General features: G+C 38.2%; 1 protein-coding gene and 1 pseudogene across 1 annotated transcript; both read right to left on the bottom strand.

Moving 5' to 3' along the window:
* Positions 1 to 58: 58 nt before the first annotated feature.
* Positions 59 to 22,372, bottom strand: LOC145484843 (uncharacterized). The gene is made up of 3 exons (XM_081463484.1): positions 22,045 to 22,372; positions 1,497 to 1,753; positions 59 to 1,089 (listed from the first exon to the last, which is right to left on the bottom strand). Exons 1-3 carry the CDS (start codon positions 22,052 to 22,054, stop codon positions 874 to 876), a joined length of 483 nt encoding a protein of 160 aa, XP_081319610.1. The 5' UTR covers positions 22,055 to 22,372; the 3' UTR covers positions 59 to 873.
* Positions 22,373 to 25,759: 3,387 nt separating this feature from the next.
* Positions 25,760 to 26,698, bottom strand: LOC145484792 (uncharacterized; annotated as a pseudogene).
* Between the last annotated feature and the right edge of the window lie 178 nt (positions 26,699 to 26,876).

The raw sequence follows: 26,876 nt of genomic DNA, 5'->3' as shown, positions 1-26,876 counted from the left end.
TTAAAGTAATTCCTAATCATTAAATGTAATTTAACTTTAGGTTATACAAAGCAATGTTTTCTTCTTGTATCCAGTGATTATGTAAGTATAAGAACTTACTGAAACTACAATGTTACATAGGTGCTCTTTGTATTGGCGAAAGAAATAGCGGCCATTAATTAGTAGATTAAGTAGAATTTAAAGGTAATAATTATAGATTGTTCACTGTATAGTTTATTGTAAGTAGATAAATGTTAAGTAGATAATTACTAGATTGTAAATCATGTAGCTGTGAAAAAGAATAAATAAACTCAAAAAAATAAATAGATAAGAATTGACGACATGTTAAGAGTTTAGCTGGAAACATGGAAAGAGAGCAGAGAAAATCAGCAAAGTTACGGTAGCGATTCCGAATAACGATTTCGACTTTGTTGTTTGAGTTTTCGAAACTGAAAAGTCCGCGATTGTAAATGTAATTTGTCACCCACGATATTAAAAGACAATCAAATGGCATACTAGTGAAATTAGGAAATGATTTCACGAGTGTTTTAAAAATAATTTTGACAAAGCGCACTGGAAATTATTTCCTAATTTCACTCGTCGCCATTTGATTACCCATGCCAATTAATATTCTCTAGTCATTAATCTTTCACGCATTTTATTTAATTCTTTTTCTTTTTCTCCGCTTCTTGTCATTCACATTTTAGTCATTTTACCCGTCGAAGACTGAAGTTTGGACAGTCAAAAGCTTGTAATTTGTTAATCGTTCTTTCATGTTTTATTTTGGCTGCGGCGCTTCAATATTTTCAAGTCTTGTTGATGGAAAGCTGCTGTTGTTCATGCAATCATATCATGGTTGGTCTTCCCGAAAGATAGGAAATGCCTGCTCATAACTCATTTCTCAAAGGAGAGAGACTTTCTTGTTTGGAAACTCCGTATCATGATGTTAAGAGGCTCTGTTATACATATCGTGCTTTGAGCTATGTTTTTCTTATCCGTTTTGCAGTCCTGACCCGTGAATCCTGCTTGACACAAACAACGATATCCCTTTGCTGTAAAACCGGTTTGACAGGTTGCTTTATTATAGCAAGGGGCACTGGCACAAGGATTCTAAGACCAATAAGAAATTTAGAAAAATAGCCGTTAATAATGTTAGTAAATAATTAATAAAAGTCTCCAAAATAAAAATTAGAAAAGTAAGTATCCAAGTTACAGCAATTGAAATGAAAATATAGTTTAAATAATCTAAATCGCTAAGTTATAATTTGGGACAACTCTGTACTTGTTAACAAAAGAGTTCTTATTGACAATATATAACAAGTCTTGTTTTTAAACGCAGTAATAATCTGACATTATAACCTCTTTCATTCCTTACAGATCCTTATAAAAGGTAAGTACAGCTCAAAATAGCGTTCTCTTGTATAGAATACAACAAGCAGTCAGTAAAGGCATAACATAATTAACCGGAGGATTAAGATCTCGTATAATTTTGAAAACTTATTCTAACTTCCTCTTACTTTTGCTCCATGGTATTCATAATTTGGGTTTTCTTCCAGGTCTTCTTCTTGTTCTTTGTGGGTAGCATTGTTCAATTCGCATTTGTGTTTTCCAGTTTCACTTGTTGTCATCAAGTTAAAACTGACACAATTGTGCTCCATGAAGCATAGCGCACCACAAAATTCCTGATCCATGACGTTAGTGTTACGAATCACGTGCTTCATCAGACGTTTATCCATGAACGCTTCTATAAACTCTAAATGACGTTGACATTTGTCTGAAAAAGATATATTTGGCATGGTCATAACCAAGATGCGTTGCTGTTTGAAAGCACACAACTGCCCGCTGTTCTAGCTATTGTTATTATTATTATTATTTTCATCCTTCTCTTCCTCGTCATCATCGTCATCATCATCATCATCATCATCATTATTTTCTTTTGACTATACAAGAAAAAATACTACAAAAACAGTACATAGAATGTAGCAGGCAAAATTCCACCTAAGATAACTGAAGAGCTATCATAGCTGGCAAATGTCGATGTATATTTAGATATGAAGAACGCACACAAACAAACATGAATACAACCGGCCTTGAGGAAACAAAGTTTTCCAAATTTGGTTAAAGTCAAAACGAATCAATAACAAAAAAATGAAGAAATATATTGACTATAAAATATAAATTTTGTTTATCTCAGCGCTAGTTCCTTCGCCGGGTAAGTATGCTTGGAAGTTATTGCTGACTTTGGCTGGGATGCTCTTTACGCTTTAGTCCTTCGAAATTTTTCGTCGAACGTTCGTGCTTTATTTTGAGGATTATGCATTCTGTTTAGGCTTGCATTACTATTGAGTCTCATATTCTCCAAGTTCACACCGTTCACAAGCCCAAAGTGACATCTCTACAGTTAAGATATTTTTTAAGAATGGTAGGCTCGATTACCAGCCGCTGTTCGGGAAAAGAGCCCGCGCTCCTCCACCGAACTCACGGCTGGACTCGTCGACTTGGCATTGTTAATTTCAACCAATAAGAAATCTGCCTGCCTGAATCGAGCAGGCTGCATAAATTAGCTTTCTCGCAGTAGCAAAGGAGTTGTGCGATATGAAGTGCGATCGCATTAGCGGGATATTTAACCAAATACCGTCAACTGATGAAACCTTGCCTGATGTAAACCATAGTGGCATATACAACACGCAAAATAGTCAACAGACTTATACGTTAGCATCTATATTTGAATCATGTGGTGCCAGAATATGAGATAACGAACAAAGTAAACAAAGGGAGGGATAAACGCAAACATCGATCTCAAGAAACAAGAAACTCAGTCAAATTGATGTGTACCTTAGTCTTCTTGAAGAGAAGAAACACCAGGCTCTGGAGAAGACGCCAGACAAAATTAAATTTTTAAATGAGCCAAAGTAAACCGAACTAGCAAAACATAATCCTGGTGTCAACACCTTGCACACCAATATGTGTGACCTTTGACATGACAGTTGCTACAGCATAATCAAACAGCTCTGCAATATTTAAAAAAAAAAAAAAACACTCTTCTATAGAACACAGCATGTAATGCCCTTCCGCAACAATAATGTGAGACAAAATAGGTTGGAGGGCCAAAGGTAAAAGAAGTGGCGAAAACGCCACAAATTTTACGAGCCGTAGGCGTCATGTGCGCCTGCCTATGATTGTCATCAGATGACATTTCCGGCCACCTGAAGCGCCGCAAGAATTACATTATGAAGTTACGTCACAGACATGCTTTGCCGCTCACGCGTCCAGCCGTCTCTTCTCGGGGAGGAACGTAGACCGGACTCGAGAAAGCGGCGGAAATCGAGCCTATAAGAATGGCTGACTGTTGGGATCGAGAAACGCCGGTCAATGGCACATTTGGCACATCGCTCATATTTAGCCCAAAGATATTTAAAGGTTCCAGCGAATTTTCCTGTTTTAGAAATTCGCGAAAATTTGAAAGTGCGGCCAAAGTGCGGTCTTCCGTGTAATAAAATCACCCAAGTAAGGTGCGAGGAAGAAGCGCTGCTTAAGTCTTAAAATAAATTCAATTGACTTCAAACTTTACACAAATGAGGAAAAACAATTCAAATTCACTCTTTGTTTAAACGTATCTCAGATATGTTGATATAGTGGTTTTCCGAACCATTTTAAAAACACTTTTGAAAAGTGTTAAAGTTGGCGGCAAAATATAGTTCATGTTTAACCACATAAAAATGCATCTGGTACCTCCTTTTTCGATTATTTTACTTTACAGCCTTAAGCTCTCAGTATTGAACATGCCAAGTTTTATGCTAGAACTGGCCACGTGTCCCTCTGAGAAGTTATAAAATCTACGTAACATACTCAGCTCAATCGACACACGATATATTTGCGAATTGAGGGTTAACAACTTTAATTAATTGGCTCGTTTAAGGTGATTCCCTAGTAAAAGAACCCGCCATAGATTTCCGATGAAACTTGGTATGCTGTTGTTACAGGACAAGGAGATATTAAAGACATTGTAAAAAGAGGGGGTCGCCGTGCTTGTTTTCACACCACAATGCTGACAAATACGGTTATTTAGGTGACTTTTGGTAATCTCCGTGCGCTTCAAATAAGCTCAATTATTTTTCAAGGCAGCGTGTTATATCACACAGAGTTTGACTTTCTTGGATTGTTTGCTCATCTACGTCCCAGAAAAAAAAGGTCTTCAAATACCCTGCATTTTTTTATCCTTTAAAGGAAACATAATTTAGACATGCGCTGTTGGGCCGGTTATGTCTCCCTCTGTTGTATTTATTTCATTTGCCAAAAAAGTAGCCATAGATTCCTGATAATTTTTTCCTCAGTTATTGAGGATATTGTTCTCGTTGAAATTAGAAAATAAAAAGTGGGGATCACCGTGCTCGTTTAAGAGAAAAGGAGCATTTATTTCGCTATCAAGCTTTGTTTGAGGGAAATCTCTTACGTTTTGTACGCGCACGCGCTCGTGTGCGCGCGCTAATGACGCGAAAATCGTGCACTGTAGGGATGCGTAATGCAATACTAAGGAATCACCTTATAAAAGATTCAAAAATTAATCTAAATCCCATCTATTTATAGCTTAGGTCTTTCGAAAGATCGCTGAAATTAGCGAGCGCTTAAAAGTCATGCAAATCAATTGACAAGTTAGCGCTAAACATTTCAAACAAAATTCTTTTAATCCTAGCCTTCGCATTTTACTTAACACGATTAAGGAATAAACTAAATACCGTGTAAGTATAAAGCGGTTCACAAAAGAGGTTTGATCTACCTGGACTTATTTGCGAACAAGAGCTTGTGGGAACTATGTATTCATCGTTTTATGCCTTTTTTATACGGTGCACCATGTTGGTCGGTATGTGAAATGCTTGTCTTGCTTGACGACGTATTAAGACGATATATTTCTAGCTAAAATGTAGCAGATGCTCAAAAGAGTGGTGTTATGGCGCAGATAAAACTTTCCAACAAATGACCCCCCCACCCCCCCCCCTCCCCACTCCCTTCGATAAATAGTCGCGTATGGAAAAAATTTTATTATTGCTTTTGACGAGATCGGCTGTTTACCAAGCGCCTTTCTGATTTGCTTCAAGATATTTCAAATTAATTAATTTGTATTTGTTTAACGTCTGTAATTCTAAACAGCATTCCGAGTTGACCCAATATTGTGTTTTAAAGAAATCAAAGCGTTTTGACGAATTGAAAACATCGCGGCTCCAGGCAATTTGCGTTTGTAATGACAACCATTCAGTGTTACTTAATTGTTTACATCATGGGAACACCACCCGACGACAAACAAAACATGACAGCGGACAGGAAATCAAACAAAGTTCAAAGCAATGTTTCTAAAACGTTTAAAAACAGTTTTTATATAGTGGACATTATTTTCCTATGCTAGCAGTGAATTGACGGGATTTCAACTAATAATAGCATTTTATTTTCGCCATTGAAACTGATTTGTCTGTTATTCGTGTATAGATATCGTGTTTTTTGCGCCTAACAAATTGACATAGATGTTCGCTTTTCTCAAAGAGAAATACTGCCAGTTTGAGCATGAAATTTGGCATGATGTATGTCTAGTAATGATATTTTAAGGCTGTAAAGTAAAATAGTTGAAAAGTGAGGTACCAGGTGCATTTTTTCTGCTGTTAAAAATGACCTATATTTTGCCGCTATTTTTAACACGCTTCACAGGAGTTTTCAAAATGGTTCGGAAAATCACTATATCAGTATTATCTGAGATAAGTTTAAAACGAAGAATGAAAATGAATGGTTGTTCCACGTGTGTGAAGTTTGAAGTCAATTAAATTTATTTCAAGACTTTAGCAGCGCTTCGTCCTCGCACCTTATTTCGCTCATTTTATTACACGAAAAACCGCACTTTAACCGCGCTCTCAAATTTTCGCGAATCTCTGAAAAATAAAAAAAATGATTTTTAGAAACAAACCACCTAACGGTATCTTTGGGCAAAATATAAGCGATTTGCCAAATGGGTCGTTGACCAACGTTTCTCAATCCCAACATTCAGCCATTCTAAAACTACGTGCTTTGAAGATTTGATGTTTAATCCATATAGCAAATGAAGCAGAACCTTGACCATGCCGTAGTTTAAAAAAAGAAACATAAAAAACAACAACAAAAAGCTGAAGTCGCTATACTGTCAAGCATGGATAAGGATTAAATAGAATGATTCTATTTACTATTATAAGGTGCAATACATACATAGAGCTGTTGCTATCAAGTGGATCTAAAAAATCAATTTGGGGGACAAGAAATGATTCTGTCAAAGCCCTTTGAACCTCGCTTGACGTTGTTTTGGGTTAACATTTTCATTGAACTGAGACCAAAATTTGCTAGAATCGCAGATCGCTTAAAAAAACCCAATACAACATGATGATCGGCATACCATAAAGCGACTTATTTCCTTTGGCGCGCACTAGAAAATTTGGGACATATTATCCGTCAAGTCTGATAAGCATGAGGAGATGGCCTAACTTAACTTGGCGTAATTTAAAAGAAATCATTCTCAAAAAAACTAATAACAAAAAGGAAAACTGACCTTCAGAGCTCCTTGCCTCTGGAATTCAACACGCCAAAAAGATGACAATACAAATACAACTCGGGAAAATGGCATTCATGGCGAATTACACCGGGAATTTCCTATTCACGTATTTCCTGTTGTCTTCATTTGACTTTTAAACAGCTATGGAAACTGGTAATATTGAGTTATAAATATTATATTTTATGTTTATTGCTTTCAACAAATAATGGGAGGCCGCTTTATCATCCAATGTCTGACTACCAGTAATAACGAAAACACCTGTTTAAATAGTAAAACTATTATATCGTCCAGTTTCTTGGCAATACATCAATGATTGAAAACAGCTGTGTAGAGCTACAACATGCTATTTTTGGTCAAAGTATTACAAGAAGAAACGTAAAAAAGACCAATGAGCAAAAAAGATGAATGAGCTCTTCTTATGCAGATATCAATGTAGTTAATTTACTCGCAGTATGTCTCAGAATGAGTCGCTCAACAGATCACTTTCAGTTTCACTCACTAAGTGAAGCTTTACAAATTTCAATCAAGATTGATCCCAGTCAAAAGGCAAAATCCGAAACCCTGATCGTAGAGATTATCAGTCAGTGGTCGCTGTTGATTAGTCGACAAAGCGGCAGAATGGAGTAGTGGGAGGTATTTGTATTTGTCAAAATAATGTGTGCTGATTTAAAGCCTGTAATGATATTACAGCCTCTTGCTTGAAGTTCGATTATAGCCAATAGGGGAGTTTTGATATCGCACCGCATATCCTTTAACCGAGTTGACTTCAAAACTACCTCAATCGCCATGCAAAGTTGTAAGAGACCAAGTCGGAATGGGATCCATTCACACCATCGGTAGCACACATAATTAAATCACACAAACATAAATCATTTAGTAATTTAATGATTGCTTTTACTTCATGAATAACAAAATCCCACTGAATAATAAAATATCGAGTTGCCAGAGGAATAAGGAAACCTGATCACTGATTTCAACGCCTTTCAGGGGATGAGAGTTGTAAACGAAACATGGCTAACAAAACGTGAAATGCCAAATGCCGTAGCAATGACCAAAAGTTAAAGGAAACCTAAACACAAACTGAACACATTGTTATGTAAGAGTAGAACCAAATCTATACAGAACTAATTCTGTTGTTTCTGCCCATTGTCGCGTCACATTTTTTTTTACCTGACAATGTAGGCAAATTGGAGACCTTTCTTTTCACTATCGAAGGCGATATTTTAACTTGGAAGATTCGAAATTAGGATTTTACTATAGCTGTACGATTAAATCATCGACGACGTTCAAATACGTACGTTTTTATAGTTTGAACTGGTTTTCTCTAACATGTTATTGATATTAACTTATAAAAAGATGAATCCTCGGACGTACAACGGGGTGGTGGGGGGAGGAGGTGGTTGCAAACCCCCATAACGTTTTTCCAAAGTTTTGAAAAAGTGATTTACTCTAAGGGCGGAGACTTTCATTAGCTGTTCATACATCCTCAGCGGAAATTTAGATATGTCGATTGTGTGTCCACTTCAAGTACGTAGGTTTGACCAAAAATCAACTTTTCTTTTTAAACATAATTCTGTCCTTTTTTCCAGTTTCCGTCATCAAAGGGCAGAAATGTACGATTTTTTTACGTTTCATAAGCATACTGGCTTGATTTTGTATAAATTCCGTTATTTTATGACCTTTTTAAAGAAAATAGTGAGATCCAAGATAGGGATCCAAGATGGCGGATCAAATGAGATCCTTTGACGCCAAATGACGTCACAACCAACAAAAATGACATCTTTTTGTAAAGCAAGCTCAGGGCCATCCTCGGAGACCCAGGGGCAGTTAGTTGGGGCGAGAGGAAATAAATCGGGCAAAAAAAAAAAATGAAGCGTCCCAGGTTTACAAATAGGGCTGGAAAAGCCCCTGGGAACCGACTCTTACCACACCATTTCCAAGCGGCTCTGCCAATGCTGCCTCCTGATTGGACAGAAAAATCCTTTGTATTATTCTGCCCAATCGGCGAACAGCAGCTTCTGGGATACTTTGCTGTGTTCTTACACGAACATTGTTACATCGGCCATACTTCTCTGGATCATATTTGCGAGGGAAACTTTCATTCTAATTTACTTAACAGAGCCATAGAAATTCGGGAAATCATTTCGGATGTTATTAAGAAAGAAACTCTACGTTTCGCCGGGAAAATTTTCGCTTCGACCGATCAAGGGTATCGTAAAATAGTGGCTTGTTTATTGGCGAGTCGATTTCAGCTTTCTTTCATTTCTTGGGTTAATTGAAACTTTCACGCACTAGGTCCATTAATTTTTGTACACAGGCGTTACATCACTGTCTGATTTTAGCATTATTATAAATTGCTGATGTTTTGGCTTACTCTGTTCAAAAATTCCAAATATTCTTATTTTGCTCAATATTCTGAGCACGGAATTTATCCCAGATCATCAAGCTTATTGACAGTGATTTTCTGAGAGTGTCGAGAATCAGAAGACACTCACGAAAAATCGATTTTTCTTTTATTTCGCCAAAACATACCTTTGAGTGAACTTATTCACGGAAAAATAGTTTAAAGTTCCAACGATTTATTTTACGGCCACAATTTAAGAAAGTTCGAAATTTGCATATAATGGCGGTTTTCGTGGCTTAAAATGTTCAGAATTTCACGCTTCTTTACGAAAACAGCGGGGGCGTAAAAACAATCCCATGAAAACAAAACTTGGCACAAATATTTCATTCTTATACTTTAAAATCGTGTAATAAGTTTATTGAAGTTTTGTTTGAAGCTTTGTAACGAAGGGTATTTGTACAGCCGCCATTTGTGTCTCTCGGCAAGGAAGAAATAAAGGCCAACTTTGACTAGTATAAATGGCCTCTGGTATATATCATTTGGTCAAAATATCTACATTTTAGAAAACCTTGGTTATTGTTTTTTTCACCCGAAAAGGTATAGCTCTGGGAATTAAAATGTTCTCCGTCAGTAAAATAAAATGTTACGGCATGTAAGCGAGTTCAAATTTATACAAATCACAAGCTGATTCTTTGGAAGTCAACGGTTTAAAACAGGAAACAACGACTCACCGTTACTTACGTTCCTTCTGCTGCTATATAAACGATTTTAACTTCCCAGTGTCCTTGTGAGCTGTTCTGTAAAATATTTCCAGTAAAACAGCGAGCATAAACGGCCATACAACTCGAGAAGGTCGACAATGTTTATATTCAAGATGAGACACTGAGTGGCACACACAGTCCTGGCTGTTTTCATCGTCTTGCTCAGTCGAGAGTCCTTTAAAAATATGATAGAATATTCGCTTCAAACCGTAGCAAATTAGTTTCTCATATCCATATGCCTCATGTCGACTCATGAGTAAATAACTCGGTCCCCGTAAAGTGAATAAACCACTCGACTGACCTCTGAGGTCAGGAGGTCACCTGATATGTCATGATGTTACTTTTCCCCGGTTTCACATTACACGCGTAACGCCGTATTGAACATTACGGTATTTAGTTGAATTACGGTATTCAAAATCTCTGACGACATTTCGATTTAAAAAGAAAATTGAAAAAGCAACATTTTGACATAATTGTTAGCTTCTAACATATCGTTCATAGATGCGTGATACCCTGACATAATTTCAACACTGGATTGATCTCTCTGATGTCGACGTGATTCATAGTTTTGCGCTTTTTAACATTTGGCACACATCTAAACGTGCGCAAAGATAAATACTCAAAAATAAGAAACTGTTTATCTGCAGGAAAAGCTGGACCGCCGAAGATAATAATGTTTTAAATTCTGCATATTATTTATTCGAGTAACGCAAGCTACTTGCATTCAGTAACGCTTCGTGTCGCTTAGCAAAAGTGACAAACTTACTCTATGAAAATAAAGGTAAGGTAAGGTCAAGTCTGCATGCGAGCCAAGTGGCCCATCAGGCCGGTGCTTATCCCGGTTTCTGTAGCATGAAGCGACTAGGAGTATTTCTACTCCCCCCTGGATGGGATGCTAGTCCATCGCAGCGTTACCCCCAGCATTAAGTTCGCCGGTACCCATTTATACACCTGGGTGGAGAAAGGCACTGTGAGAGTAAAGTGTCTTGCCCAAGAACACAACACAATGTCCCCGGCCAGGGCTCGAACCCGCACCGCTCGATCCGGGGACGAGCGCACTAACCATGAGGCCACCTCGCCTCCCTATGAAAATAAAGGCTTACTTACATTTGTTCCATTCTTTTATTTTTCTAATCTGAAATTTATGTTATATAGGCTTAAGATTTTCTTTCCAAATTTACCGTTTAATTTCCTATTCCGGCCATATTTGAAGACATTCCTTCTCATTTGATTACTGTAGAACTTTACAATCACATATCTTGCGGAGGTTCAATATTTGCCTGTGTCGTTGAAGGCGTCAAAAAAGTGTCAGACATTTATTATTTACTTGTTGAAGTTGTACTCTTGATAGTTTTAAGTTGCGCTTGTTAATGCAAATCAAACATGTTCACTTCCTTATAAAGTTATTGCGATATCTGTCAAGAGCAGCATGACATTTTGTGTGAAAAATTAAACAAGCATTTAACACATGATCCTCAGTTACAGCAGCACAGAGTTAATCCGTTTTAATGGTAATATGGCTTTTTTAAGTATGTCCGGGTAGATTCGTTTAAGGCGAACAGGCTAGGGTGGCACTTCTAATTCCCTTTTTCCGTTCCTACTTTCTCTTCTCCAATATATGCCTGTTCGCAGGCTAGTGCCTCTCAATACAATTCATGCAGATTGCATTCTACTTTCGGGAGTATTAGCCGTCACGATCGACTTTTGAAATTACTTTTCTTGGGAGTGGGGTGGGGTTGGATTAGCGCTATTTCTAAAACCTAATCATAACAGCAAAATTGAGCGTCACAAGTGACTGAAATGACTAAAACACAGAAACAAAGGCTGTTCCGTTTTAGTTAGCAAAGGCTGGTGATATACGAACAGCGAGAGCAAAGTTTATTTTTTTCGCGTGAGATTTGCGTTTTCAGCTCGTTCCTTCCGCGCCTCTAAATAACGCATTCACTGCCAAGGGCATTATTCATCTCCACTTATTAGTCCGTGTAACTGACGATTTCTGGAGATCTGACCCGGATAGTCACTGCTTTAAAAACCACACGCGGTGGTGTTATCCAGTAAGATCGTTTGCCTCCTTTCACTCACATTCGATATTTTTAACCATAAACCCCTGTAGACCATACTGAATTTTCAAAATCAGGTCGTTTTCTACACGCTTTATCTCTGAAACGAAGTCGGTGACCCCCATTTCTTTCTTTCTTTCTTTTTTTGCATTTCTGACGCAAGTAACTCATTATCTGACTGCCGTAAAAATTAAGAAAAAATCTATCGACTGGAAAATTTTCGCGCGAGCGTCCTCAAATAGGGCGTTACGCGTGTAATGTGAAACCGGGGAAAAGTAACATAATGACATATCAGGTGACCTCCTGACCTCAGAGGTCAGTCGAGTGGTTAATTCAATGTACGGGGACCGAGTTATTTACTCATGAGTCGACATGAGGCATATGGATATGAGAAACTAATTTGCTACGGCTTGAAGCGAATATCCTATCATATTTTTAAAGGACTCTCGACTGAGCAAGACGATGAAAACAGCCAGGACTTTGTGTGCCACTCAGTGTCTCATCTCAAATATAAACATTATCGACCTTGTCGAGTTGTATGGCCGTTTATGCTCGCTGTTTTACTGGAAATATTTTACAGAACAGCTCACAAGGACACTGGAAAGTTAAAATCGTTTGTATAGCAGCAGAAGGAACGTAAGTAACGGTGAGTCGTTGTTTCCTGTTTTAAACCGTTGACTTCCAAAGAATCAGCTTGTGATTTGTATAAATTTGAACTCGCTTACATGCCGTAACATTTTATTTTACTGACGGAGAACATTTTAATTCCCAGAGCTATACCTTTTCGGGTGAAAAAAACAATAACCAAGGCTTCCTAAAATGTAGATATTTTGACCAAATGATATAAACCAGAGGCCATTTATACTAGTCAAAGTTGGTCTTTATTTGTTCCTTGCCAAGAGACATATATGGCGGCTGTACAAAATAACCTTCGTTACAAAGCTACAAACAAAACTTCAAGAAACTTATTACACAATTTTATAGTATTAGAATGAAATAATATTTGTGCCAAGTTTTGTTTTCATAGGATTGTTTTTACGCCCCCGCTGTTTTCGTAAAGAAGCGTGAAATTCTGAACATTTTAAGCCGCGAAAACCGCCATTATATGCAAATTTCCAACTTTCTCAAATTTTGGCCGTAAAATAAATCATCGGAACTTTAAACTATTTTTCCATGAATAAGTTCACCCAAAGGTATGTTTTGGCGAAATAAAAGAAAAATCGATTTTTCGTGAATGTCTTCTGATTCTCGACACTCTCAGAAAATCACTCTTAAATAACGTATTACAGTCAGAAGCCTTTTGCAAACGTTCTCATCAGATTACACGCAGCGATGAAAACAACTTAGAGTCAAAACTGAACTTATTTTGTAATTTTTTTTTTCCTGATGCCTGCAACTTTCAGAACTTTAATGCAATCTTTAACAGCTGTTTTTAATTGTCTTAATTTGGATGCACTGCCATGCCCACAATACCATTTTATTGGCCATGGTGATTAACGGAATTGCCTTTTTCCTGGCTGGGCGAGTTTTGAAACCTTGCTGGAAATTAAAGTCCCTCAATGTTTCTCCTGAGAGTGCTGAACAGAAATTATCCTGCCAGCAAATGAAAATAATGCTTTACAATTAAGAGTTTGTTTGTTGCTTTTAACTCAGATGAATGCTAACAAATTGCCTCAATAGCTGCCCCTGGAGAGACCATAATCTGTTTTCATGTCAGTAATAAACGTTTATTAAACACAAACACGATTCCCTGTCGGTATTAAATAACACGATAATTTTCCTTGTTTGTGATTCCAAGGCGGTAGCATTTGGAGAGGCAATGTCAATATGTAATATCGATAAATCCTCAACTAGCCTCGCAGCCTACAATCGATTGACAATTCACTTCAACTGCATAGTACGATGGAATTCTCCTCGGTAAGGTTTGGTGCTCGTGTACAAAAATAATTGGACGTAGTGCGGGAAACGTTCAATTAACCCAAGAAATGAAAGAAAGCTGAAATAGACTCACCAATAAACAAGCTATTATTTTACGATACCTTTGATCAGTCGAAACGAAAATTTTGCCGCCGAAACGTGGAGTTTCTTTCTTAAGAGGCGCCCTCTGTAAATTTCTACGACCATTTGGACCAGAAAAAATCAAATTCCTCAAGCTTTCTCGGATGAATGGTCTAGACAAGTGATTCACAAAAATATAACTTTCAGTTCAATTCGATTCGTATTTTGGCGCTGGCGCCACCATCTTGGTTTTGCCAATCTGAGAGGGCTTTCAGCGGCCATTTTAAGGCGCATTTTTAACAATTTGCCATACAAACCCTTACCAAACCAAACACTATTTTAAATGTACTTAAATACTATTTTTAAAAACTGTTTTAAACCTATTTTATGAAATAGATTAAAAACAGGGCGAAAAGTGTATTTTTAACGTAGTTTTCGACTGCTTTTAATGGTGTTTAAACCTGTTTAAAACACTATTGAAACAAAATTTGAAATGTATTTTGAAAAGCTTTTAAAAATATAGTTAAAATTCCAAAACTCGAAATCCTTTGCTAAGTTTAAAAATGTAATTAAAATAGTCTGTAACTACTTTAAAAATCTCTCGAGGAACACAGCATTCGGAATAAAAACAGGACACAAATCGTTCTAAAAACAGCTTTTAATCTGCAAGACTATTTTAAAACTAGTTTAAATGACAATTTTAAAAGTATTTTGTACAAGATAGGTTTAAAATAGGCGCAAAATTATATTTTTAACATATTTTTTGACTGATTTTAAATGTGTTAAAACCTGTTTAAAACACTATTGAAATCCACTGTCTCAAAACATATTTCAATAGTACTTTAAACAGTTTAAAAATTAAAGTGGATCATATATGAAAAAAATATGTCAAATACAATATAAATATATGAAAATAGCTTTAAAATAGTCTAGAAATGGCATACAGCAATATAGTATAAAACAGCATAAAAATAGCACAAAATAGTATAAAAACAGTATGAAAATACTGTAAAAATAGTATAAAAATAGTATTAAAATAGTTCAAAAATAGTGTCAAAACAGCATAACAATAGTGCCAAAAAAAACTTAAACTTACATTTAACTTTGCTCTAGCTGTGAACAACACATGAAGTCAGTGTAGGGAAAACTCAAGCTTGATGGGGGTGCTTGGCTCTACTTCTTTCTTTACTTGTATAATCAATGTGTGTAGCTCTACCCTTACTGTATCTGTATATGAAAAGCTGTAATAACAGTTGAGCCTGTGATAATATTTTTTTTTTGTCTACTGTACATGTATAAAAGGCTAAAAGTTACTACAGTTTTAAAAACCAAAACATTTTTGAGTGTACGGCCATCATCAGTGGTACATATTTTCTTTGTTAAGAAGAATTGCAAACAATGTAAAGGAGTCAAAGGAACATGCATGTATCAATACCAATTGAGAACTTGAGGCTAAGGGTCCATTACTTAGTATAAAACATCTTCTATATCACTCATTTTAAGGCTAAATACAGGTTATTTACTTGTACTGGTATGCTATGTCTGCAGGGCTGTCATTAAGGGCTGTAAGCCGTAACACCTGTTATGGCTGAGTATGTTTGATTTTCCCTTGATGCTACAGGTGAAATTCCCTGTTGTTTAGAGAAATCACCCACAAAATAACAAATTTGCTATGGGTGTGGAGAATAAGGCTACAGGTGACTAAAAAATTAATGACAACCCTGGTCTGTACATGGGAACTATATACATTGTAAACGTACATGCAGTACATGCATCAATCACTTCTAATCAAGGGAACCCTTAGGCCAATTTAGAGGGTACAACTCATTATGTGTGACTTTTGTAAATTTAGTAGGTGATGATCATGTTGTGCAAAGGTTTTGTTCATCTTTCATCACTGAGCAATGTCTGAGGCTGCAACTAAACCCTGCATCATTTATGTGGTCCATGTTACAGTTGCAAGCAAGTTGTGGGTTTGATTTTGAGTCCTGGACTTGTTTTATGTACATGTACAAGTGCATGTAGCAATTAAAGCTGTACCATCTTATTAGGCCTACAGATATTCAGACTATGAGTAGTCCCGGCCTCTTTTGCTTAGTCTATTGTGTGTGATGCAAATGAAAACAGCGAGGAAAAAATGTTGATTTTCTTTTGTGTCATGCATGATACATAGACTAAGGGCCTCTTCATATGAGCCAGGTAACTGGCCAAGTGTTGTGTTGCAAAAGCGAAACTATTTTGCCTAAAAAGTTTCGTCCTGGTTACCTGGGCTGGAGCGTTCATATGGGAAAATTTTCATCCTGGTCACTGAGATCTTGGACGCAAAAACTGAGATCTCAGTAACCGGGCCAGCCTGGCTTCTCATACATATATGAACACATCAAAATTTTTACGAAGGAAAGAGTGGCGAGGTGAGATCTCAGAAAATGAGCCAGACTGGTTGACCGGGCTCATATGAAGAGGCCCTAAGCCAAAGAGGGTATACTCGTAGTCTTAGCAAGCAGGGAAAAACCCACATCCCATTGCCTGGGGCAAGTAAATTTTGCTCTTGGGCAAGTGAAAATGGAAGTTTGGAGGTCTGGTCAGGTGGGCAAGTGAAATTAGCCTCAGTACATATAATCTTGTGAATGATAATTTCCAATCAAAGCCTATTTCAAAACTTAAGACTGCAAGATGAGCAAAACAGTGAGTTGAAAGCATGGATTAATTTAAAATCCAAGCATACTTTTTATCTGACACAATTGTCACTGTTGGTAGTTTCTTTCACCTAGTTTCATAGTGCCAGTAAACTCATTTTGTTATAGTCTATCACTGAATATAGACAGCAACTAGTAAATGATGTAGTTGATAAGGTATGAACCCTATGTGCCCATTGGGCATTAGTAATATTTTAGTGGAGCCAACTGAAAACTAAAATATACTGGCCCACTGGGCAGCTAGATTTCATTTTTTTTTTCCCGCCCTGGCAAGATGAAGCTTAAAAAACCAAAACCACTTGCAGTAAGTTATAGGGAACCCAAGCTGTCACAAGTTAAGGTCATGTGCAATTTGAGGTAAAGTTTTACAAAAACTACAGTATTCCGTCATGAAAGAATTAATTAATGCATACCATGTTCCCCTTGAAATAAACTTTGTAGCCGCAGTGTATGTAATATATGATCGATAATATTATTATTTACAAGTTAACAAAAATTATCCCATCAAGTTGTAAGGTTCATTCACTTCCAACAGGAAACAACTGTACTTTCACTGATGTGGCATGACTGTAGTAGCTACATATAGCTTCCTTTCTAACCCTAAATTTAGTTATTTCCTCCTTTAAAAATTTACCAACGATTGCAGAATTGCAGCAATAACTTTGTAACCGGAAGGCAGTTGAAAGACCCCTATCAGACTCACAGAGAGTTTGGCCCTAAAAGGGTAGCACCACTCTCCATCTCCTGTTTCTCAAAGCTGAAAATAAAAACAAAATTATTTACTGCATTGTTTAGTTATTGCAGGGTTTAATATTTTAGCCTCCATGTATGTTTTGTTATCATGTTAAGTCTATAAAGTTGCCTTTCCACTTGAAGAAAAACAAACTGTTTGATTCAACTTCCACAGCTCGCACTTTAATCTCCCTACGAAGAGATCGATCAGTTTATGCCATGTCAAGATAGTAAAATGATCACAATGGATGAGTAATTTACGGCTGCACAAAAATGGCATACACAGTTGCAAACACATAACTGCCATATAACCGATCATACATGTATATAGAACAGTACCTAATTATGTAGACTGGACGAAGAACAATTCAAAATTCAGATCTATGTTTCACAGGCAATCATCTAATTCGATAAAACAGCTGATGTGGTTACAGATACGTTACATGTACTTACATGTGCATGCATCTTTTCGAATGAAAGACACACCAAGACAGAAGATGGTCGGCTTACCTCCATTTCCTTGAGACATTATCATGTTGAAGTCTATCAGAAAGATAAATCATGGTCGCTGCACCCACGAGTCATATGATTCGGTTCGGTCCCTTAACTTTTCGTCCAGTAAAAGGTAAAAAAAAAACCAAACAAATGAACTGTTGCACTGGTTTTAAACGACTGGAACGAAACCTCCGTTTTACACACAGCAATTTTGAAATGGAAGCAAGTCACGTGGTCACTCACATGATCTTTCATGCAATCACAGCTGACCAAAATGCTCGCATCAGATTATTGCACCGGCGGGTCAGCGGAAAATCGACCGGAAAATCCGTTTGCGCCAAAAGTTACGACCGCCAAAACGAAGCAAGAGGAACGCATCGATCGCCACATTGGATATAGTTCTTAGCCCAGGATTTTTAACGGTACGGTATCTGTTTATTTTATCTGCTTAAACTTCATTTTTATGTTTACAACCTTCGTAACTTTTTCAAGCGTATTTTCAGGTATTTTACATTGACACATACGCGGGTAATGCTTGGCGATTTCTTGTTTGGATGCGCCAAATGTTTATTCATAAAAGAAGCTTTCTCTTAGATGCATGGCTTTGCTCCAGACGTAACTAGTCACGTACCAAATGGAACGTTCGATTAAACGAACTTTGTCGAAATCAATCGAACTTAATCGAACGATTGGGTCCGAATACTCGAAGAACAAAATTGGGACATTCGAATGAATGGAATCGCACTTTGTTGTCGTGCGAGAATGTGTTGTACACATGTTCATGTATTGAGTAATTGCATGCTATAACACATGAAATCCAAGCTTGAATCAAGCCTGCCATGAACAGAATCCTTGTATTTTGGTTGCGACGTTAGGTGTCACTCAACCTGTATTCGCCCTATTGTTTCTATCGTTAATTTTACTTTAATTATTTTCATTCTTCTATATTATGGATGTAGATTTCTTGGCAAAAATGATATTCACACAAAGGGGCTCTGGAAAATGGTTGAAGGGCCTAGTGATAGGGACTTCTCCCCATGCACATGTTAGTTTTGACCTTCAGCGGGGGATAGACAAGCATTCAGTGTAGTTCAAATTCACCAAATTTTTGATTAGATGAATGCACTACATTTATGTGGCAGGTTGATATATTTCCAAAAAATATGGCTAAGCACAACAAAGGTTCAGGAAGAAGAAATTACCTGGCAAGAAGAAGAAAAAATAATGAAAGGCAAGAGGACGAAGTAATAAGAGAAGGATGAAAACACAGAAAACTACATGTAGCTGAAGTATTTCATTCTTTGCAAGAAACTGAGGCAGATGAAACAATTAAGTTGGGAAAGATTTGTGGAACCAGTGTGATTTACCACCAAGGCGTTTTTATGTGGTCCAATGAGGGTTCTTTATTCGCTTTTGCTTGTAACATTTTCAAGAAACAGACAAAAAAAAAACCACTTACAGAATAACCCACTAGGACATGAATGAATGGGTAAGTGGATAATGCAATTGATTCATGTACATGACTAATAATGAAATATTCCAAGTCCTGGTTTGGTAGTTGTTGTTTGCAAGATCTTGAAGCTTGTGCTCTAGTTTGCAAGATGGCATCCAAGCAAATGCGCAAAGGCCTCTAGGTGTTCTGAAATGTTATTGTTGACAACTGAAAAATAAATCTTTTTATCATTCGATGCATTTTGTCTTCCTTTTCATTGGCTGAGAGTCCACCAAGTGACCTGTAAATAACTGCCTACAAATAATGATCTGCTCATGCATAGTGCCGTGTAAATGTGTTTGCTGCAAATAATACTGAAGTTTCCTCTCATGCGTAATTGAAACCAAGCTCTCAGGTGAAATAATTTAAATGGCAGATTGCTTCCCTGAGCTGTCAGAGAGTGATTTAAATGTGAAACCAAACTGGGTGGTCACAGATCAATTATTTGCCTCAGCCTTCAGCTTCGGGAAATAATTGATCTGCTTGCCACTGACAAATCATGATATTTTGCTCAACCTCATCCAATAATAATTATTATTCACAATTATTGTGGAACCGGCACTTTTTGCCAGCTTGCTGTGATGTTAGTAGTGAATGCCTCTTGTTAACAGATCAGAGCACAGACTCTCATAATATTAGCCTGGTCACAGCATCTGTCATTGAAACCAACCACTAAATTCAACATACGTCTGCTCATAACAGACTGGAACAACAACTTTTATCATTAACAACTGTTTAGACAAAAAAAAATGGATTTCCTACATTGTTAACAATAATGACTAAACTGTTGTACACAAATATTAGTTCAAACCACTTTTGACTTCAAAATTAAATGACTGTCAAATCTGGAAAACTGTAACTGCTCATACATGTATGGCAAACATGAAAAAAAGAATTGTTTGAAAGAACAAAAAAAAAGGAATTTGGTTGTGAGATCTTGATTTTGGTGTACTTTGTGAGTGACAGCACTTTTGCAAGATCTTGAAGCATGTATACCATGATGAGTGACCACAATAAATAACTGGCTGATTACTACAAGCAATTTTCTTTTTCATATTCAGTGGTTGTCATTTCTTGTGATTTGTTTTGAGATCTTTCACGTGCACACTGCGAGTGGGACACTTTCTGCCAAAATTACATGTATGTAAATTATGTAATCTTGAAGCATGTACATGATGACTGACCACAATCAATAATTTGCAAATTACTGCAAGCTAGTTACATGTACCTTTAAATTTTCTTTTTAATATTGAGTAGATGTGATTTTTTTGTGATTTGATTGTGAGATCTTAATTCTGGTCTACTTTGTGAGTGATGGCATGTTTTGCCATTAGGAGTAGTCCCAATCAGTAATAAGTAATGTCAATCAATTACTTGGATCAGTTTTCCTTGAGTTATTAGTTGCTGCTCTCAGAGATTTGATTGCTTCTGGTAAATTTTTAAAGTGGTGACACTTTTGATAGAACTTATATATTGTGCATGTACATGCGGCCTAGCACACGCTCTCAACCTGAACCTCACTTGTGAACAAACATGGCATCTGTGACCATGTCCTTTTAGAGAAGACTGGGATTTACTTTAACGCCTATCGAAAAACTCCTCTGGGAGGTCCTGGAGTTGTTCAGTCTTTGCCTGCCATTTTGGTTATAAACAGTGTTTGATACTTCGAAAAAAAAGAAAGACAGGAATACATGTACATGCAGGGCGGCAAGAGAGTGCTATTTTGCGAAAAGATTTTGTTTGTCCACAGATTCATGTTTTTGGCTTGGCTAAATTTTTGATTATTTTTGATATTGAGAGTCTTAAAAGCTTACACACTAAAGCAGTTTTCAAAAAGGGGATGCAAATTATGTTGATTGAATTATAAATTTCCATTGGGCTAGATTTATAAATAGTGCAAAAATCTGTATTTAAAATCTGTTTTTAAGATAGACATTATTGTCATTATTTAAAACTACTATTTAAATAGTATACTCGCCTGATTAAAACTTAAAATATGTTTAAAACAGACTGTTTTGGTTGTATTTTAAAGCTTATAATATGAATTGCTATCTCAAATAGGTTTTAAACTTCCTATGTAAAACATATTTTATGTTCTTGACATGTCAACTACATTTTAAATATCCTATTTAAAGACTCTTTTAACTCTGAAAATTTGTAAAATACTTTTTAAACCTACAGCCATTGCCAACATAACTTTCAAAACAGGGTTTAACTAGAATTTTTGAACTGTTTGAACGAAATTTTTGTGGCCATAGTATTAAAATAGATTTTAAATCCCCTATTTAAACCCTGTTTTGAGCTCAAACTACGTTAAAAACAGAGTGAAAATCATTCCAATGTCATGAAGTAGGCTTTAACTATACTTGAACTACATTACAAACAAGAAGCAAAATTTTGAATTTTGTACAAAAAAGCACAAAAATACCCTATAGTGACTTCAAAATACTGTTTAAATCGTCAAAATACGTTCAAAACAGTTTAAAATCAGTTTAAAAATACAGCTGTTTTGGTAAAGGAAAGAAAACGATATAAATCCGGGTAAAAACCCTTTATGCGAGACAAGCAAATGTTTTTTGTTACATCGAGAGGCTGTTTTGGCAATTTGATCATCACCTTATTTTTTTACAGAATTACAAATTTCTTCCCTTTCGGACTACTCATGAAGCGCCATAAAAAAGGCGACGTTGAAAGGAAAATATCGCCCAAAGTACATTACTTGAGATCCCAAAACTACCCTCCACTTAAAGAGCAATGTCTCACCTGTAAAAACATGCAATAAAATTTTGGGGCAGTTAAAACTGTAAAATGTTAGAAGAAGAAGTTTAAGCTGTGCTTTTGTAAACAAAGAGCGCCGTCCTAATTAGCATAATAACGTGAAAATAACGATGCACAAAGAAAATAACGATATATTCCACTTACCTCGCGACATGTCGACAACTGGATGTTCCACGATGCCTCATGTTATATTTCCAGTATGTTTCAGCCACATTTTCGGTGATTAGTGTACGAAATCACTCTCAGACATCGCCACGGTTAAGCAGATTTCAACTCTCCGAAGCCCGCTTCATAACATCTATCAATATTATTTGTCTTTCGTCTCATAAGCCGCCGATTACAAGAAGTTAAACAATTTGCTGAGATCCTAACTGACCCAGAAGTCTGTTAGCAGCCTTTAAAATTCTCCTCTTAATCGAGGATTCTCATCAAGAACTCGTTAAAGCTCAGTTCTGTTTTGATCTGTTGTGCACCCGCCATTATTTCACAGATTGCGTTACATATGACAAATGCACGTTCCAACGGGTAGGGGTAGGGTGGGTAGGAAGTGAAAATGTAACCAAAATTAAAGCCATTTTACGCATTTCTGTGGCTAAACTAAAGCTGATCAAGATACACAGATCACAATCTTTTGACCTGATACTGTCTATCGTTTTCTTTTTTTCTCTCTTTTTTTTTTTTTAAGATACGACCCCCCCCCCCCCCACAACTTACCCTGCAAACATAACCTACAAAATGCCTGCAAGCAGAAGCTCATGTTCAAATCATTCTGGGAAAGCCAGTTACTAGTTTAGCCACAGAAAACCAAACACCCAAAACAAGATGGCGGACAGTATGAACGATCTCTACCTCTTCGGGGAAGATTTCGAAGCCATTTTGGATATCCTAGAAGGCGATGAAGACTTGGAGAAGCAATTTGAAAGCTCAGTAAGTGATTTAAGTACAAAATAATCCAGAAAATCTCTGCTTTTGTTTCGGCTGGAGTGGAACGCGAGCTCGTTTGCTATATAAACAACCTCTAGTTTGTCTGTTCAAGATAATCGGTAAGTGTTTCTGCAATGAAAAGGAATCAAAGCAACTTATGCTACCTTACGTACAGGCATTATTGTGAAACCTTGCTCTAAATTACAGCGTTGTAAGTAAAGAATGTCATAGTTGTTGTCTTGATTTACTATCCAAATGCTTCACCTTATCAAAACACTTTATGGTTCCTTATCCTTATTTATTTGTGTTTCCGTGTCCACTGTAGGTTCAATCGACAGTCATTGTATGTAGCGACTGCGGGAAAAAATACAAGTCTAGTGGAGGCTACCGTAGGCACAGAACCACTAAACACAACGATCAACGACAACAGTTGCCTTTAACGCCAGTGGTTCTTGCTGAGATTGTGAATGCTGCTGTGAATAAAGTTAAAGAAAACGAAGTCTTCCACCCTGACTTACGAGACGAATTCAAGCGCTATGAGTACGGACAGCTTACTGAAACTGAGGAATTTTCCGTGTTTAAAATACTGTTTGATGGATACTTAAAGAATGGAGACAGAGAAAAGTTTTATGAGAAATATTATGCCCAGATTCCACTGAAATCTACAAGCTTTTTTGGAGGGTTATCCCGAAATGCAGCTACATTGCTAGCAATTGAAGTGGCTGATACTATGCTCGCACATTGCAAGCATATGAAGTCATTGTTATGTCCGGAAAGGTACCAAGACAACAGACATTAACGCAACATGCTTAAATACGGTACGGCCATTCCTACAGCTAGCACAATGATGTCTTGGGAGATTCCAGGCCACCACACCAAGGAGGCCGCTTTCGCACGTGTTTTGGTAATCCCTTGATGACCATCATGCAGACGTCTCAATACATCCGCTCTTAACCTTGGAGGTATAATGACTCGTCGTCCTCTCAGGAGTAGCCCGCTGTGGAGGGAGATGTTGCCGCGTTCACTCCAGTATTTAGCTACTGGTCCATGGACTCTTCGTTTCTCTTCAGGCCACCCATTCTGTACATACTGCATCACAGTTTTGAGTGTGTCATCGTTTTTCAGCTCAGAACGTTTCTCATTTAACCGCTGGTCTGAGGCAGGTAAAGTCACTAGTACAGCATTCACATAGCCCTCAACTTCGTAATGTAGGTCGTTCCATGACTTAGACTCATGGGCTTTACTTTCGTGCGGGGAACGAGACAATGAATCAGCTGTATACAGGAGTTTACCAGGAATATGCGCGATGGCAAACTCAAACCTCAAAAGTCTCATCCTGAAGTGTTGTATGCGCACTGAAAGCTCGTCTATCAACTTAGTGGAAAACAACGGAATCAATGACTTGTGATCTGTTTCTACTTTAAATCTCATTCCGATCAAGAATTCTGCCCAGTGTTCAAGTGCCCATGTGATAGCCAAAGCCTCTTTGTCGATTTGGGCATAACGACGTTCTGTCTCGGTCATTGATCTGCTAGCATAGGCCACTGGCCTCATCTCGCCGGATGGCTGCTTCTGCATAAGGACTGCACCAAGTCCAAAACTGCTAGCATCCGATGACACCATGGTCTCCTTTTCCGGATCGTACAGTGCAATAACTTGCTCGGATGCCATGTCTGCTTTCAACTGTTAAAAGGCTTCTTGTTGGGCTGGGCCCCATACCCAAGCACTCTCCTTCTTGAGCAAGTCTCTTAAGGGTTTCGTCTTCTCAGCCAGGTTTGGGCAGAACTTCATTAGGTGGTTGACCAATCCCAAGAAACGTCTCAGGTTTGCAATGTCCTGGGGTTCTGCCATGTCAGTGATAGCTTTAACCTTTGAGGGATCTTTCCTGATTCCTTCACTGTCAATGATTTGGCCCAAGTATTGCAACCTGGTTTGAGAGAATAAACACTTCTCAAGGTTGAGCGTGAGTTTCCTCTCCACTAGCCTGTCAAGGACTTGCTTAAGTCGCTGATCATGTTCCGCTTGGTTTCTCCCGATGACTAGAATATCGTCCACGCGGTACTTGACCCCCTCTATTCCAGAGAGTTCTTTATCCATCCTCTTCTGGAAATATTCGGGAGCCGATGATATGCCAAAGGGAAGACGCTTGAACATGTAACCGCCAAAGGGCGTAATAAAGGTAGTTAGCTTGGCACTTTCTGGGTTTAGGACTATCTGGTGAAACCCTGAGTTAGCATCGAGTTTGGAGAATACTGATCCTTCTGTGAGGCTTCCCAGTGTCTCTTCAACTGTTGGCATTTGATAGACTTCTCTGCGGACTGCTTGGTTAAGCCTTGTAAGGTCAACACATATCCTTACCCTTCCGTCGGCCTTTGGCACTACCACAATCGGCGAACACCATTCTGTCGGCTCGTCTATTGGTTCAATAACGTCCAGTTGCTCCATACGTTTGATCTCCTCCTGCACTTTCTTCATTAGTGGCAGTGGTATTCGCCTGGGAGTGGTCAGACAAAAGGGTGTGGCCCCTTCCTTCAGATGAATTGTATGCTCACCCTCCAGTTTGCCAAGGCCTTGAAAGAGCGTCGGGTACTGCTTGACAGTGTGTCCTCCTTCGTCCCTGATCGGAGTGGATGGTTATCAGGCATCTGATTGACAGCTTTGACACTGTACGTCCCGGAGATTTCATGGATAAGGCCAAGACTTCGGATGGCAGGTACCCCAAGAAGCAGCTCGGATGCCCCTCTGACTACGTACACTCGTTCTTTAATGACTTTTTCAGCTAGGGAGAGGTTCATGACTGCACATCCAAGGGTCACCAGAGGAACATCCCCTGCTCCAACAAGTTCTCCGTCAGATTTTGAAAGCGTCCCATATGACGACTTGTAGATGGCCTCAGGCATCACAGACACTCGTGCTCCTGTGTCAATGCATCATGTCAGCATGTCTTGGTCTTAGATCTTGAGCTTGACATGCCATCCGGGGTCGGACCTCCCAGTTTGAGGGTTTGCAACTGGGTCTGCCATGGAAGTATTGAACAAGTGGGTGCGGTAACCCCTCCCACGAATGTGGGGCTAAAGGCATCCTCAGTTTCGAGAACTTGGTTGACTGTTTTTACAGGTACACTCTTGTATATGATAGGGAAATGTCCCATTTTATTGCACTTGCTACATCGTGTGTCCGCAGCTGGGCAGTTCCTCCTTCCAGGGGCATGTCGGCGGTTGTAATAACCACAGTTCCGGCCACTCGTTTGGAAGGGCTTCCTCTTAAAGTCTCGCCGGGTCCTTTGCTCTGTATCTTGATCAGGGATAAAATCTGGCCTATTCCCTCTTGGTGTGACACTCTCAATCTCTGAGGTTTTTGATTCTTGTAACTCACGTTTTGTTGCTTTCTTCAAAGACAGGATCTTCACTGCCTTTTCGAGTGAAAGGGCTGCTCCTTCGTCATAGAGTTTTAGCTTGTAGGTGTCTTCCTTGCAGGAAAAGGTGAGTTTGTCTCTAACTGCTTGCTCATAGAAATCGGCTGGAAACTTGCACTCGGCGGCTCTTTCTTTGACAGTCACGACCCACGAATCAAGGATCTGTGTTGGCTCTCATTTAAGGTGAACCCAAAATTTCTCTCGCAGCATGAGTTGAGGGTCTCGTTTTTGAAAGTATTCATCAAACTTTGACATAACGGTCGCGTAGTTGTCGGGATTTTCGGCTGGAAGTTTGTCTTCTCCTCCGGCGGGGTCGTCACGCTCGGGTAAGAGGATGACATTTGAGTAAATTTCCAAACACGGCTCGCCGATGTGGTTTAATAGCAGCCCCACTTTCATTTCATTAGATTTCTTTGCAGCTCCAATTGCCTTGAGGTAAATTTCGAATTTTGTTTCCATTTCCCCCTACGAATGAGCGGGATTTCCCGTCGAAATTTCCAGCGGCATCGGCGGTCTGGCAAATGACACACTTTCCGCCATCTTGTTTGAAACCACGTGTGTAGGATCCGCGTGCAGTTTGACGGGTCAATTCGTGTATTCAATCCGTTCCTCCGACTGGTTTGATCTCAGCAGCTGT

Source organism: Orbicella franksi, chromosome 4, assembly GCF_964199315.1.
Source record: "Orbicella franksi chromosome 4, jaOrbFran1.1, whole genome shotgun sequence".
NCBI lineage: Eukaryota > Metazoa > Cnidaria > Anthozoa > Scleractinia > Merulinidae > Orbicella > Orbicella franksi.
This window is presented reverse-complemented; position numbering and strand designations above follow the sequence as displayed.